Below are 14951 nucleotides of genomic sequence, written 5' to 3' on the forward strand. Positions count from 1 at the left end.
ACTTATTATGGTGTCAAAGAAAACAGAGTATTTTGTTTTCTGTATCAGCGATGGACGACTCAAAATCGCGTTACTTCAAAATTTCTGAATGATTTTTTTTTTTTTGGGGGGGGGGGGTGACAAGATTTGGCATATGCCGCTCACTGCCTCGGTCTTTTAATCACAGTCTCTTAATAGCTATATTCCAGCAAATACTTCTGTTTCGTTTGTTTATTTTTTCTTTTGTCATAGGGTAGTTTACATCGCTGATTTTTTTTTTATTATTTCATGTAAGACACAGCAACGTTGATTATTAGCAGTGAATAAATGCCTTAGAATTCGATTTTGCATTCGATTTTCTATCCACGGTAAACAATTTAAACCATATTTTGAAGCTAATCTTTATTAATACTTCAATACTGAAATTCATGAAAAATAAAACAAGTCCTGTGAGCAGTGAAGTGCCAAGCTCTTGAGTTTTCAATTAATGAAATATAGATTTTAAAAGCGTAAGATACCATTAAAATGTTGATTTTTTCATGCTTTTGGTATATACATTTTTTTTAAAACTCAGACGGTAAATAAATATTACGCTCCAACTTTAATTTTAGTTGAAAAAAAATCCTCAAATTTGAATATGACCACGGGAAAGCAGAGCCACCATTCCCCTTAGAGGATTTCAGTCGCATGCTCTGACAGGTTTGAAGCTTGTTTTCAATGACAAAAATTCTTATATTACCGCAAAATGAACTTAAATTGTTATATCAAAGAACATCACATTCTAATGAAATCGAAGCTCCAATAAACCTGAATCATTCACTCGAATCATTTTTCGCCAGTAGGAGACAATAACTCATTCAAAGTGTAACCTTACAATTTCAGTGAAAGCTATTTTATGTAATTGTTCGAATGCACCCTGAGGTGATATGTACTTCGTCAGAGAGTCAATATGAATAACAATCGTTTTTATGTAGTTTTAAAGAGTAATCAAGGGAACCAAGGTTATAGCGGTAATCAAAAGAATGTAATCCAGGGACAAAGACCAGACATGGAAAACATACATAAACAACAAAGGCAAATGAGCAACTCCGACTCCACTAAAAACTGTGAGCATGGACTAAGTGCACCGGTAGGGTAAGCGTCCTCTGCTTTTCTAGAAACACCCGCCGAATTGCTCATAAAGAGTCAAGTCCGGGGTCGACAAAAGAGGAAAGGAAAACTATGACCCGTTGAATAAATTAATTTTCATGGTGCAGATGGATACACCATAACGATACACATATGCAACAAATTTTACCAATACTTTTATCACCACCTGCAGAGAATGTATACATTATAGAAAAGTTACTATTGAGAAAACGATAAACTTTCGTTCGACTCGACACTGAGACGGGAGATAAGATTTCGAGATAACATGCGTAAAGTATTTCTCACAATCAAATTACAATATTATGAACTCAGATATAAAGCTAAACGTAACCAGATTAACAATTTGAACATTAATGATTCCTTTTCTGATTTAAAGAGAACCAATAGTAAATTATATTGGAAAACTACTACGATGATACATGGAAGCAAATCGCTAAATTCAGATAAAAAAAACTGGGATCCAGCTCTCGTTTTTAAGTCAAGGTGCCATATAAGTGCCATATTTGATATCAACATTTTGTTCAGTCACAGAACTAGAAATTAGATATAAAGATTTACCAGAATTTTCTTTATGAAAGAAGTCACAAAATTTTAACAAAAAGAATCATTTTAGAACAAGATGTTCTTTCATTACTTAATCCACACTAGGTAGCGAGACCAGATAAAGTAATAATATGCTGCTAAAAGAAAAAGTTCCACAACCATTGTGTACGTTCGTAAATACGTCTCTGAGATGTAATACATTTCCAAAAGACTAAAACGTAGCAAATGTAATGGCTCTATATAAAAAGGGGACAAAAATCTTTGGCCTCTAATTATAGGCTTGTCTTTTTGTTATTTTCCGTCAGTAAAATTAATGAGAAAAATATATACAAGTATATACAATAACATGTATGAATATGAACTTCAAAAAAGACCAATCTGGATTTTTGCCTAGATTTTCTACCATACATGAAGTGATCGAAATGTATCACCGTGTCTTACTTTATTTTATAGATTTATTGTTATTTTTCAGTTTATTACTTTATTACATTTTTCTTTTTTATTCTTTTTTAACACTACATATAACGATAAAAGGTATGTTGTATATGCCAAAAGACAAAAACCTTACCAGGATGAAAATGTCAGTCATGTTCATCTCAGTATAAAATTATGTACATTGTTAAAATGTGTATTATTGTCTTGTAATACATCACGTTAAACACAGAAGGTGTTCTAAATAAAATAACTTTTGCTTGATCCAACTGCCGATGTTTTGTTTCGAACATAAAACATGTTCAAACTATATTTTCAGTCTAGTCCAAGTTGCTCATTTGCTTTTGTTACTGTGTAAGTATTATTTTAGTAACTATTTGTTGTGTATGTCTGTTTTCCATGTCTGGTCCTTGCACCTGGATTACATTATTTTGATTACTGCTAGAACCTTAGTTCCCTTGATTACTTTTTTAGATTTCGAGATATTGGCTGAAAACTAAAGAAATATTATTTTTGCTTTACAAGGGCAATAGCCATGATAAGGAGTCATCAAACAACTTCATTGTATGACGATATTGTAGGCTTTATTGAAAGAGGAACAGTAACTTTCTTGTAGCAACACAACCCTTTTCAAGAAGCCTAATTGTAAGGAGTTGTCCAACACCTTTGACCAAAGAAGATTTTTATAGAACGTATCATTAAGATTACTTATACAATGAATGGTTTTTTTTCTATTATATATTCCAACATATTGGCTAAAACTTCATTTTTCTCCTTTTGAATTTAAACACTTCATCATTGATCCTGGTGAGTTACACGAAATAGTCTTCCATAACCAGTTTTTTGTTAATCGCGCTTAACATCTTGCAATTAGGCTACTGAAACAGTATTATGTTGCTACAAAATTGAAGACATCACTTCAGAATTTTAATGGTCGTCATCATGAACTCATAGATGTATCCATCTCCACCATTGTTCAACGTGTCATAGTTTTCCTTTCCTCTTTCGTCTACCCTGGACTTGACTTCTTATGAGCAATGCGGTGGATTTTTCTAGAAAAGCAGAGGATGCTTACTGTGTCGGTGCACCTGGTCCATACTCCCAGGTTGTTACTCTGTATGTATTATTTTGGCTATTTTATTGTCTTTGTTGTGTGTGTCTCTTTTCCATGTCTGGTCTTTGTCCATGGGTTACAATCTTTTGATTTCTGCTAGAATCTTTGTTCCCTTGATTACTCTTTTTTTTATATTTTGAAGTTCAATGACTAGTATGTAGAGTTCATCTATTTGTTTCATTATTTTATCTATGGTTAATGCAAGAGAAAAAAAATTGGTAGAAAGCGTCAAATGCACACCTTATAGAAAACCCTACAAGACCGGACAACAAAAGTTGTAAAATTAACGGCGCACAGATACATCAATGACCATTATCTACTGACGATCGACAAGTGATGGGTTTAAAAAAAAGGTTTATAAGTGTAATTTCTTTGCCATGCTATTTTCATACTTCTTTGAATAATCACTTAAGTACCAGTCTATATAAAATGCAGACACTGCCTGTAGTACAGATGATTCATGGTATGGTGTAGAAAAACCCACCAAATAAGCAAGGTTATTTCAGTCTTCAGATGTTATATTTTAAGGTATCATTAGTCCTTTCTGTATTCAGATCTGCACTTTTGAGAAAATCATACATCCACTTCACACTAAAATCAACCAAATCAAACCAAATCAAGAACGATAACTCTTGTAAAGTGCACATTTCACGTATAATATATACAAATGTTATCGCAAAATCGCAACACCCAAATGAAAAACCAAGAGTGATTGTGAGTCTGTAACTGATTATATATAAGATATTAAAGTAAAGTTGGTGGGTTTTTACCATGCATGAACCACCTCCTGACTGATTTTTATGACTGCTAATTAAATGAAATCATGATCAACATCTTTTCGAAGTTTATCAACAGTTTTTGTAGTATGGTTGAGGCATAGCCAGTAACCAAGCATCGCATTTATACACGTTTTTACGTTTGTTAAGTCATTTATAATTAAAGAGAGCATGACTGAAAGAGGCGAGATAGGAGAGATAAACAGTTGTCCATTTCCTTAAATAATACAGTGCACCGGATCTTGATACTGTAAATATTTATTAGTGTTATTATTTTTTTATTTTTATTTTTTTTATTTATTTATATATTTTTTTTTTTGTTAATTTTCCTTGATTTTGTAACTGCATATTTTTATTTAAATAATTTTAAAGGCTACGAGCATACCTGAAACCTATTCAAGTTTGACTGAACATCAAACGTTAGCCTCGTATTTGATGCTCGGTACAAGAGACAGGCAGGTTCAACACTTTCCAGATTTGTTATTTTATTTACTTTTTTGTCCCTGGATTACATTCTTTTAATTACCGCTATTAACCTTGCTTCCCTTGATTATTCTTTAAAATAAGCTATACCAGTCCGACAAAAAGACGTTGGACAAAATTGTATTTGTTTAAAACTTAATACATGGAGTACAGCATTTCAAAAACCAGTAAACGCTAGTTATAAATACACCTAAATAAATACTACATTTAAAAAGGATAGGAATAGTTGAAACGTACATGTACTATATATAGAATAATAATAACTTTTGATAGTGATACTGACATTATCATGTGGAGCATCTCAACTCGCGCTCACGCGCTCGTCGATATATTTCACATAATACTGTCAGTATCACACTCGAAAGTTGCGTTTTTTTATTATATAAATGTAATAAAAGCAAAAAGCCTTTAAGTGCAACTACAAGGTGTTGGTGCATGACGTCATTTTCATTCAATGATATTTTCAAATCTTTTGTCATATAAGAGATCAAATGAAAATTGTACTAATTACCGATAAAACATTTATACAAGAAATTGTTGTAGGCTGATTGTAAATTTAAGCTGTCAAAATACCATTTTTTTTTATTTTTGATTATTCATCCTGATTATGCAAATCTTCAAATTGTATTACATGTTGTTGCACTGATGACAATTCGTATAAACCTACGAAATATCAATCATGATGTCTCATTTAAAATTTATATAAAAGAAAAGAAATAGGACAACATATGGGACATTGATTAAAATCTCGCCACATTGTGTTATAAACACACTAAAATAGTTATGGGAAAAACAAATAATTATGACCATTTTAAATATTCTAAGAAAGATAACTCAAATTCATAAAATAGTATGGGGTAAAATTAAACTTGAAACGACTATAACTTTTGTGTATATAATCAGATCAAACTGAAATTTAAACTTGATCTGTATTTTATAATTTTCAAATACTATACTAAATCTTAAAATGGTTTCAATATCTACTAAAGAAATCACATGAAAACGGTCTGGAGAAGGAGACAGAGAGACGGACGGAGGGAGACGCAACTTTTACATCGGTTTGAAGGGGTATAATAGTTTTTACAACATTATGTACATGTAAAGAGGCTTAAATGAATTTGGTATTCTCAATTCGATCAATAGACAATCTCTTATAACAATAGAACTAAATGAATCTATCATTCATAGTCTTAAGTTGACATTAAATACCTTATTGAGCATCCACTTTGGCAGTTAGATTCCAACAATGTTGTGTATTTTATATTGCATTGGCTCTTGTCATGCAAAAATCCCCCATCTAGCTTAATGAATTCACCACTGCCTTTGAACTTCATAGTTACCTAAATAATTACCAAGTATTGTAAGAAGGCTAATTTGTGGTTTCACTATGTTGTAAATGTTTTTACTTAATTCATTTGATCATCGTTCTATATATCATATCAAGTTTGTGTCATTTTTTTAAAACGATAAAACGAAAACATATCAGACATGTTCCACGAGTTATCTGTCTGCAAAATAATTAGGAATATTCCATATTCATTTTTTTTTTGGTAATGTTCTAATTTATTTGAGCTGACATCGATGTAAATATTGACGCGAACAAACTTCCACAAGTTTATCATATATTGCAGAGTCAAGGGTAATGAGTATTTCAATAGTAGTTTGTTATGAAATCAATACATGTTGATTCAGCTCCATATAACATTATCATTATGTTAATATTACAAAAAGTCATGTTGTTTCTACTTGTGCTTCCCCCATATGATTTAATGTGTAATTTGCATGTAGATTGTAAAACAAAACAATGTAATACATTTCAAGTGAAGATCATGTCGAATTTATATGAATACCATGTAAAACTTTTTAAAAAGAAACAGATACATGAACAAAACGTTTTCGTACATTTGAATACCAAATATGCACCTTTGTATACACTTACGTCTTCAACACATTTTTCCGGAAGCCGATCCACATGCGCACGCCTATTGTATCCTCCAGATTCGTTTCCACACTGCAGTCCTTTCATATGCATCAGATCAATAATGTCATGTGATTTCGAAGCAGGTGTTGTTATAAATATCATATCATCTCCCTCAGATTTATCTTTCAAATTATATCAGTAAATGACACAATTTGGTAAAAAGACACATAAACCCCAAATTTCTCACGCAATTTCATATCCGATCGAACTTTCAACTGTTGATCGTTATAGTCGAAAAAAGGTTCGGTTCAATCGTCGGATAATTTATACTTTAACATATTTATTAAAGTGATAATTTGCTTTTTGATTCGTAGCACTTAAGCCCAATAAACTATCATATCAATTTTTCAATCAATGAAATCTGTCCTGTAGTTTCTGAGAGAGAGTAATCAAGGGAACCAAGGTTATAGCGGTAATCAAAATAATGTATTCCAGGGACAAAGACCATACATGGAAAACAGACATACACAACAAAGAACATAAAGTAACTAAAATCATACATACAAAGTAACAAAAGAAAATGAGCAACTCGGACTCCACTAAAAACTAGGAGCATGGACCAAGTGCACCGGTAGGGTAAGCGTCCACTGCTTTTCTAGAAACACCCGACAAGTTACTCATAAAAAGTCAGGTCCGGGGTAGACAAACGAGGAAAGGAAAACTATGGCCCGTTGAATAAATCAGTTTTCAATGTGCTGATGGATACACCATAACGATCCACGAGTTCATGATGACGACCATAAAACTTCTGTAGTGATGACTTCAATCTTGTAGCAACATAACCCTGTTCCAGAAGCCTATTTGTTAGAGTTCTAGCGCGATACAAAAAGTCTGCGTAGTTTCGGTAAGCTCTGGGATAACGTATGAGTTGTGATATGAACACTCCATATGCAGGAGCCGAAGGGATGTTGCCACAGATGACAGGAAAGTTGACAATTCTGAATGAAAAGTCAAAACGTTTGTCGTAAGGTTTGGTCAATAGTTTTCCTTTACCATCGATTTCTGTAGTATTCTTTATCTCAAGTTGTTTTGGGTAGATGCGATGTATCAAATCCCCGAAATTAGGATTGTTTAAAGATAATACGTCATCTATATAGCGGAAAGTGAGATTAAAGGATCTAGCCAAACGATATTCTTTCTTTCTGATCAGATCAGCTATAAAGTCAGCCTCATAAGAGTGAAGGAATAGGTCAGCAAGAAAAGGAGCACAATTTGTTCCCATTGGAATGCCGACCGTTTGTTGAAAAACACGTCCACCACACTGGACAAATATGTTGTCGATTAAAAATTCCGGCATTCTGTAAACATATTCCTCTGTATATTTAGAAGATGATTTTGAATTATTTCTTACAAAGTATGAGGAATCTCTACCAAGAACTATATATTTGTATTTAGGTGTACCATCTTTTTTTGGAAAAACAACGATGTATAATTTATTTAAGTCGGAATTTTAACTGAGTATGGGGAATAGAAGTATACAGTGTTGAAAAATCATAGGTTTTAATGCTACTATATTCAGATAATAGTCTTGAACTGATTGTCTCCAAAAGATCTTTCGAATTTTTCAGGATCCACATTGAATTAATACCACTACGGGAGTAACAAGTGTTGTGGTAGGACTGCAGACCCTCTTTGACGGTTGTGAGTATAGAAGTTAAAAGTTTTGAAAGAGGTTTGGTGGTACATTTTGCAGATAAATAAATAGTGCCGTGTATGAAAGTACAGTTTACCCCGTAAAATAAGTAATATGTTCGTTAATAATCCGTTAAATAATCTGTTTGAACTGTTTTCTTCCAAAAAATAACTTCCCCCGACACTTTTCTACCACGATACCAGAAAATAGCATGCTCTATACCGTGTTTGTCTTTAAAATTGTACCCTCGTCATTACCTTAAATCTTGAATAGTTTGTTGTTGCTGTGTAATATTATACTTACATGACCTAGAACAATTTATATTGTTGGCTTCATAAACATTTGCAAACGTATCACATTGGCAGTATCCTATGCTGTTGCACTCTTCACGATTGGTTGGGCAAGTTCCATTATTGCAACGTCCACCAATATTGGTATAAGTACTACCTTTTATAAGAAAAAAAGTATTTGAATTAATACAAACGTTAAAGCTACAGCTCTTTACTTTTTTACACCATTTACTACCCCCATTACCCATTGTCTATAGGATAATCCTAATAACACCTTTAATCCTCATTCCACTTTCCTTTATTAAATACTAACATCATCAAATTTATTTTCAAGTTCTTCACCATTTGGTATGATATTGTAGATAAATTTATCACATTTTTCACGTCAACAAATACTTTTAAAAACATTTCCGTTTCCTTCACATTAAAATGCCCATTCTTTTATACATAATCCCCATTCCCGATTCCCCATTCCTGCATATACCTTAAAAAGGGATGTTTTTCCCAATTCAAGTACTGTAGTAAAACAAATCATGGTATTTTTTTACCAAAGCCAGTTTATGAATAGCTCAATTTTTTTACATCTAATAAAATTACAACATAAATGAAATTTGCTAAAGAAATAAATTAAAATGTTTAACTGTTTGTTTTTGTTTTGTTTCTACTACTTTGTTTTTTTTTAATTTGTTTTTGTTTTGAATTTTGGTTTTTGTATTTGTTTTGTTTTGTTTTGTTTTGTTTGTTTTGCTTTTTATTTTTATTATTATTAAATCGATACATATATTAAAATGTATAGTATGATACATGTAGTTGTTAAACACGGACATTATACTGTATAGTGGTTCGTTGATATTGCAGTCGAATGGGGTGGAACGAGATTTACATCCTTCAGTATATTGTCTACTTTTGCACTGTTTTGGCGATTTTTTTTATTGCAGTACTGCACTTACTATTTGCTTGATGTTTACTTTTCGAATATAACTTCAATGAGTAATACATATAGATAGGAAAATTTATAGCATGCCATAGATGTTACAGCGGTACGAGTTCGAGTCCCGCGGAGGGAACGACTAAAAATTTGCTTCGCAAATTTGACAGTTCTAACATCGTTGGGAATTTTTCTGCGACCTTTATATATATATAAACTTAGATAACACCAGGTTTATCACGTAGGAAATCAGTGACGGTTTATCAGATCACAAAATGGGAAAGAATTACGTATATTCTGTGAGAAATACTTTAAATATAATTTTTCATTCTGTTAATCAGTGATACAATGTAAACTTGGAAAATTCTACAAAAGCAATGGTAATTATTTCTCGTGACACGAACCATGTTCTTTTTTATTTAAAGACTAATACCACTATTTAGATCAACCAATAATATCGTTCGGCTATTTTGCCGATATACTAAAAATATACTGTCTTTCAATATGATAAAAATATAATAAAAATGATTCAGTTCATTTACAGTTAATAGAGGTTGGCTTTTTCTGTAGATTACAAATATAAAAAATATATGGTAATGGAGAGAGTAATCAAGGGAACCAAGGTTATAGCTGTAATCAAACGAATGTAATCCAGGGACAAAGACCAGACATGGAAAACAGACATACACAACAAAGAACATAAATTAACTAAAACCATACATACAAAGTAACAAGAGTAAATGAGCAACTCGGACTCCACTAAAACCTGGGAGCATTGACCAGGTGCACCGGTAGGGTAAGCGTCCTCTGCTTTTCTAGAAACATCCGACGAGTTACTCATAAAAAGTCAGGTCCGGGGTAGACAAAAGAGGAAAGGAAAACTATGACACGTTGAATGAATCAGTTTTCATGGTGCTGATGGATACACCATAACGATCCACGAGTTCATGATAACGGCCATAAAACTTCTGTAGTGATGACTTCAATCTTGTAGCAACATAACTCTGTTCCAGAAGCCTAGTTTAGGAAAAAGATATTCGAAAAAAACATAAAAAATAATGAAAATGGCGGAAAAAAGTGCGAGCTTTTTTATCTGAAGGAACAGCTAGTTGTGTAATTGATAGACCTTAACCAGATCTGGACTGGAATTAACTTGCAGCAGTTTTGTTTTTTTTTACCAATATTTCTTTGTCAGAAAACTTTGACTTTTGAACCCTTTTGAAAGAAACATTTAGAAACCAAATAAGAAAAGACCTTTATAATGTCTTCGCCAATATCATTTCTGTGCCGAATTATGAGGCGCGCAGTCACTCTACAGATTTAGCTGGTGTCCTACCGTTGCACTTTTCTATGCTCCCAGTTTTTAGTGGAGTCCGAGTTGCTCATTTGCTATTGTTACTTTGTATGTATTACTTTAGTTACTTAATGTTCTTTGTAGTGTATGTCTGTCTTCCATGCCTGGTCTTTGTCCCTGGTTTACATTCTTTTGATTACCGCTAGAACCTTGGGTTCGTTGATTACTCTCTCTATTACACGCGAATTGTATATCATTTATTTACACATAGTCTATCATTACATCATCATCTTTAAATACCGATTCAGTAAACGAAATAGACGCTGCACTTTGGTACTGGTAATTCATAATGTAGAAAAACCCCTTGAACACACGATGCCTTGTCGGTGCACATATGTTGCAATTTTACGTATAAATAATCATTTTTGTAGTTACGTATGTAATTTTGAGAAAATTTTGCATCTCCAACTAAAGTCACCTACATTAACCAAATCTAAAAAAAAAAAACAATAACTTTTGCAAAGTGTCAATTTCATGCACAATCTTTTTTTATTTTGAAGTTCCACAACTGGATGACAAATTTATTTCGTCAATATGTTAATTTTTCTCAAAATTCACCCTGCTAATTTAGATTTTTGGAAAATCAGATTATTCAATATTTCTAAGTATATTAAGAAGAATGGGAATGGAGGATACGAAATGGGATACGCGGGCGTTTGTTACTGCTCCTACCGTACCATACCTATAATTTCAAAAATTAATACCCGAGTTACAATATTTTAACTGGACATATACATTATTGTTCTGTGAGTTTATGATGTAATAGCATGGGAGCATTTAAGTAGCCAGATAAAAATCATGCAAAATTTGATTCATGGTTGGAAAGCTTAAAGTATATTTTTAGTTTTAATATTTTGTTTAAAATGTTATAGTTAACAGAAATAAGCATGTGGTTTTTCATATAACCAGGGCGCTCTTAGGAGATAAAAGTTGTAGAATGTGCTGTTTGATTCAAAATTAAAGGAGATAAATCTGAAAATGACACTAAAACATAAAAAAAAAACTGTTGTGGATTATCACCTAAGAGCAGACAGATTGAAATAAATATTTATACACTTCATCATATGTATAGACCATTAAAGTAACTCAATTACAAAAATGTGTAGTTTTTTTTGTGTATCACATTTCACAGATTTTGCATGATTCTTACAAAGAATGATATCTTATTAATAATTACGATGCGGATGGTGACATTTTGGTTTCATTAAGTAATACTTCATCGATGAAGTAACGTTAATCTAGGGTATGAATAATAGCACAGGATGTAGCTTTATATTCCTTTCGATATGACAACATATGATGATAATATGATAGACAGTAGAGGATCTGCAACAATATAACAACCCAATTAAATCAGAGGTTAATCTATCGACAGCACTTTACAGTTACATTGCGTGCTAATGTTTACGCTCGAGAATTACTTTAGTAAATCATATATTACTACGGGCAGAAATATCTAAACCACGCCTGTCTAAAGGCGAAAGTCGTGCCGATGGTTACAAAAGTGTTTATGCTGTAAACAGATGTAACAGTACTGTCAGGCAGAAAAGTTGCAAAATATTGTGCACTGCAAGACTTTAAATGGGATATAAGGTATGCGTTTTTCAGTCCCGTCTATTACCTCTAATATGTTGGCAAATTTAAACAACCTTTTCAAAACACCTGAAAGTATGTACACAGGAGCAATCTTACAAAATAATTTACTTCCTATAAGTCAAAATTTCAGATTTCCAGCCTACAGACTCTAGGATTTCAACCAAATTGAAGTCCTTATCAAGGAACAGATCATGTTCTAGAGTGATCCACAGAGTGAAGTCGGGTGTATTTTGGATAAATTAACTTCATCATGTACCACATCCACACGGAATTGTTAACGAACTATTATGTTCTGCTGTTTTATATACTACTTTTTCTATCAGTGGTTCTTATTTTTTTAGTTATATTTTGATACTAAGTTAAAGATCGTTACAAAACTTGGGGTTTTCATTTTCACAATGTTTCACTATCGATAGTTAAATGTAGTTAAATCTACGTCACAAATTTTCACTTGATCGTAGAGCGAATTTTAACCATTTATTATCATTGTACACAGACTTATCTATAACGTTACAACAACCATGTACACACCTCCAGACTTATCTATAATGTTACAACAACCATGTACACACCTCCAGACTTATCTATAATGTTACAACAACCATGTACACACCTCCAGACTTATCTATAACGTTACAACAACCAATCTTCAATATCAAATAGCATCTTGCTAAAATCAACTGACATGTCAACCATTTGCGTTTAGATATCAAAGACAATAAATTGTATCTATGTTTCATTTAAGCGCCTTCACATAATGGTAGGGATAAGAATATGTTTAAGAAAATACCGTTGAAGGTCATTTGACCTGGCTGCTTCTGATATGATACCTTGAAGCTCCTCTGATACAGTATGTACAAGAAGCTAATCCACAACTGCTAGTGAGGTTAAGGTTTGGAGGGTTGACAATCAAAGTCATCTGACATAATAAAAAAATCCATTTCGGTCAATCAAATTGTGATGAAAGCCGTAATTGTTTTGAAGTGATGATATTACCTGTAACAAAGGCTGAACATATTGTTCCAAAAGAAGGTTAATGGACAGTTTCGTTTCTCTACAAAAAACGTCCGTATACAGATCAGTATCGAATCGACAGTAACGCATGAACTGTGAAATGTGGACAGCATAGACTGCAGTTGAAGGAATATTGTTAAAAGGAAAAGGGGAAGTGTATAGTTAGAAATTCAGATGATCATAAACTTTCAAACTTCCCTGATCATCTTGGTATAATTTTAGGTCTAAATAAGTTGACATTGTTTGATTTGAGTTGAAGTGAATTTGAATCACTCCAATTTTAAAATTAATAAACATCTGGTTAATGTCTCCAATCTAAATTCTCATTTTGAAATTTTTAAATCTTTAAATCAATGTCTTCATGTATTCTCATGATACAAAGTTCTCACCAGTTTTGTATTCGTCATCCCTCTAAAAAATTAAATGGAATCTAAACCTTATACAAACAACTATTACACATCAGAATTTAAATTCTTACATCTGATAAATTAATTATTTTAAGTTATTTTTAAATGAATGAAAAAAAATGAATTAAATTTTATCATAAAGCATTTTCAAATATTATGTCCAACCCACTAAAAGGTGCCTAGAATGTTTCAATAACATTATCTCCTATTCAATTTTCTTTTCGCACATAGCATATAAAGGAAAGTCTTTCTAGTGCTGAAGTTATGCAAATAATATTATTGTAACTATTAAGTACCAGTCAACATAAAATTCCGACACTGCCTTTGATAAATGATTTATTGTGTAAAAACACCAAATACGATGCTTTGTAAGTCTGCATATGCTATTCATTTCTGCATTTAAATCTGCACTTTTTGGAAAACCATACATTTATCTTCCACTACAATTTACCAAATAAACCTAATCAAGAACAAAAACTCTTGCAAAGTGCCAATTTCATGTACACTCAATATACATTTTGTATCTTAAAAACGCAAAAACCAAATGAAAAAAATTAGACTGGCTATGTGATCAGTTACGGTTTCTGAATAAGAAATAAAAAATGAATTAGGTGGCTCTTTAACATGAATAAATCACCTCCTGTCTGATTTCCATAAAGACTGCTACTTAATACAATATTTCAAAGCCCTCTTACCTTTGGTTTCTGGACTTTGAGTTATGTAGATGATTGCTAATATTATCCATAAACTAACCATTATGCTCATCAGAATAATTTCTGAACATTTTCTGGGAACGGTTAAATTTTTGTAGGTATTTGAACTGCTGATATTGATTATGTATAGACTATTATGAAATTCATATTTCATCAAACGTTTAATACAAATCAGATTTGGGTATATCATGTTACTTTTCGATATGGAATCAACAGAGCAGCTGCATTATATCATGTTTTTTTAATCATTTCAGATGGTTTTACAGGTAATTATTCTCTGGGAATGCCATCTGTGAAGTTGAAACAAGATTAAAATTAAATGTTGTAAATCTTAAACATATAATATATGAAAATTTGTATTGCTTTTTAGGTGTATTTAATTGTAAAATTTTAGCCACAGAGGCCAGATTTAAGACGAGAGGGTTTGGATCATGCCAAAGTATTATAACCCTGCCCCTTTTCTTTTTCGCCTGCCCAAATCAGGCATTTCTGGCTTCTGTATATCTTGTTTCGATTTCACTTTCAGTTAACTATCACGTTGCTGTAGAAATGGGGGAAA

General features: G+C 32.2%; 1 protein-coding gene across 2 annotated transcripts in view; it reads right to left on the reverse strand.

Annotated features, from left to right (window-relative positions):
* LOC148613310 (platelet endothelial cell adhesion molecule-like) overlaps positions 1-14511 on the reverse strand; it is a 28587-nt gene extending 14076 nt beyond the window's left edge. For both annotated transcript variants that reach the window (XR_015923342.1, XM_088586640.1), the window contains exons 1-4: positions 14375-14511; positions 8394-8537; positions 6416-6579; positions 5686-5816 (exon numbers count right to left, since the gene is read on the reverse strand). Coding sequence is in view for 1 of the 2 variants with exons in the window: in XM_088586640.1 (XP_088442766.1) it covers positions 5686-5816; positions 6416-6579; positions 8394-8537; positions 14375-14444 (509 nt within the window). In the remaining variant the exon portion in view is untranslated. The remainder of the gene's footprint in view (positions 1-5685; positions 5817-6415; positions 6580-8393; positions 8538-14374) is intronic.
* Between the last annotated feature and the right edge of the window lie 440 nt (positions 14512-14951).

Source organism: Perna viridis, chromosome 6, assembly GCF_037379345.1.
Source record: "Perna viridis isolate PV_CMFRI_1.1 ecotype Kerala chromosome 6, ASM3737934v1, whole genome shotgun sequence".
Classification (NCBI taxonomy): Eukaryota; Metazoa; Mollusca; class Bivalvia; order Mytilida; family Mytilidae; genus Perna; species Perna viridis.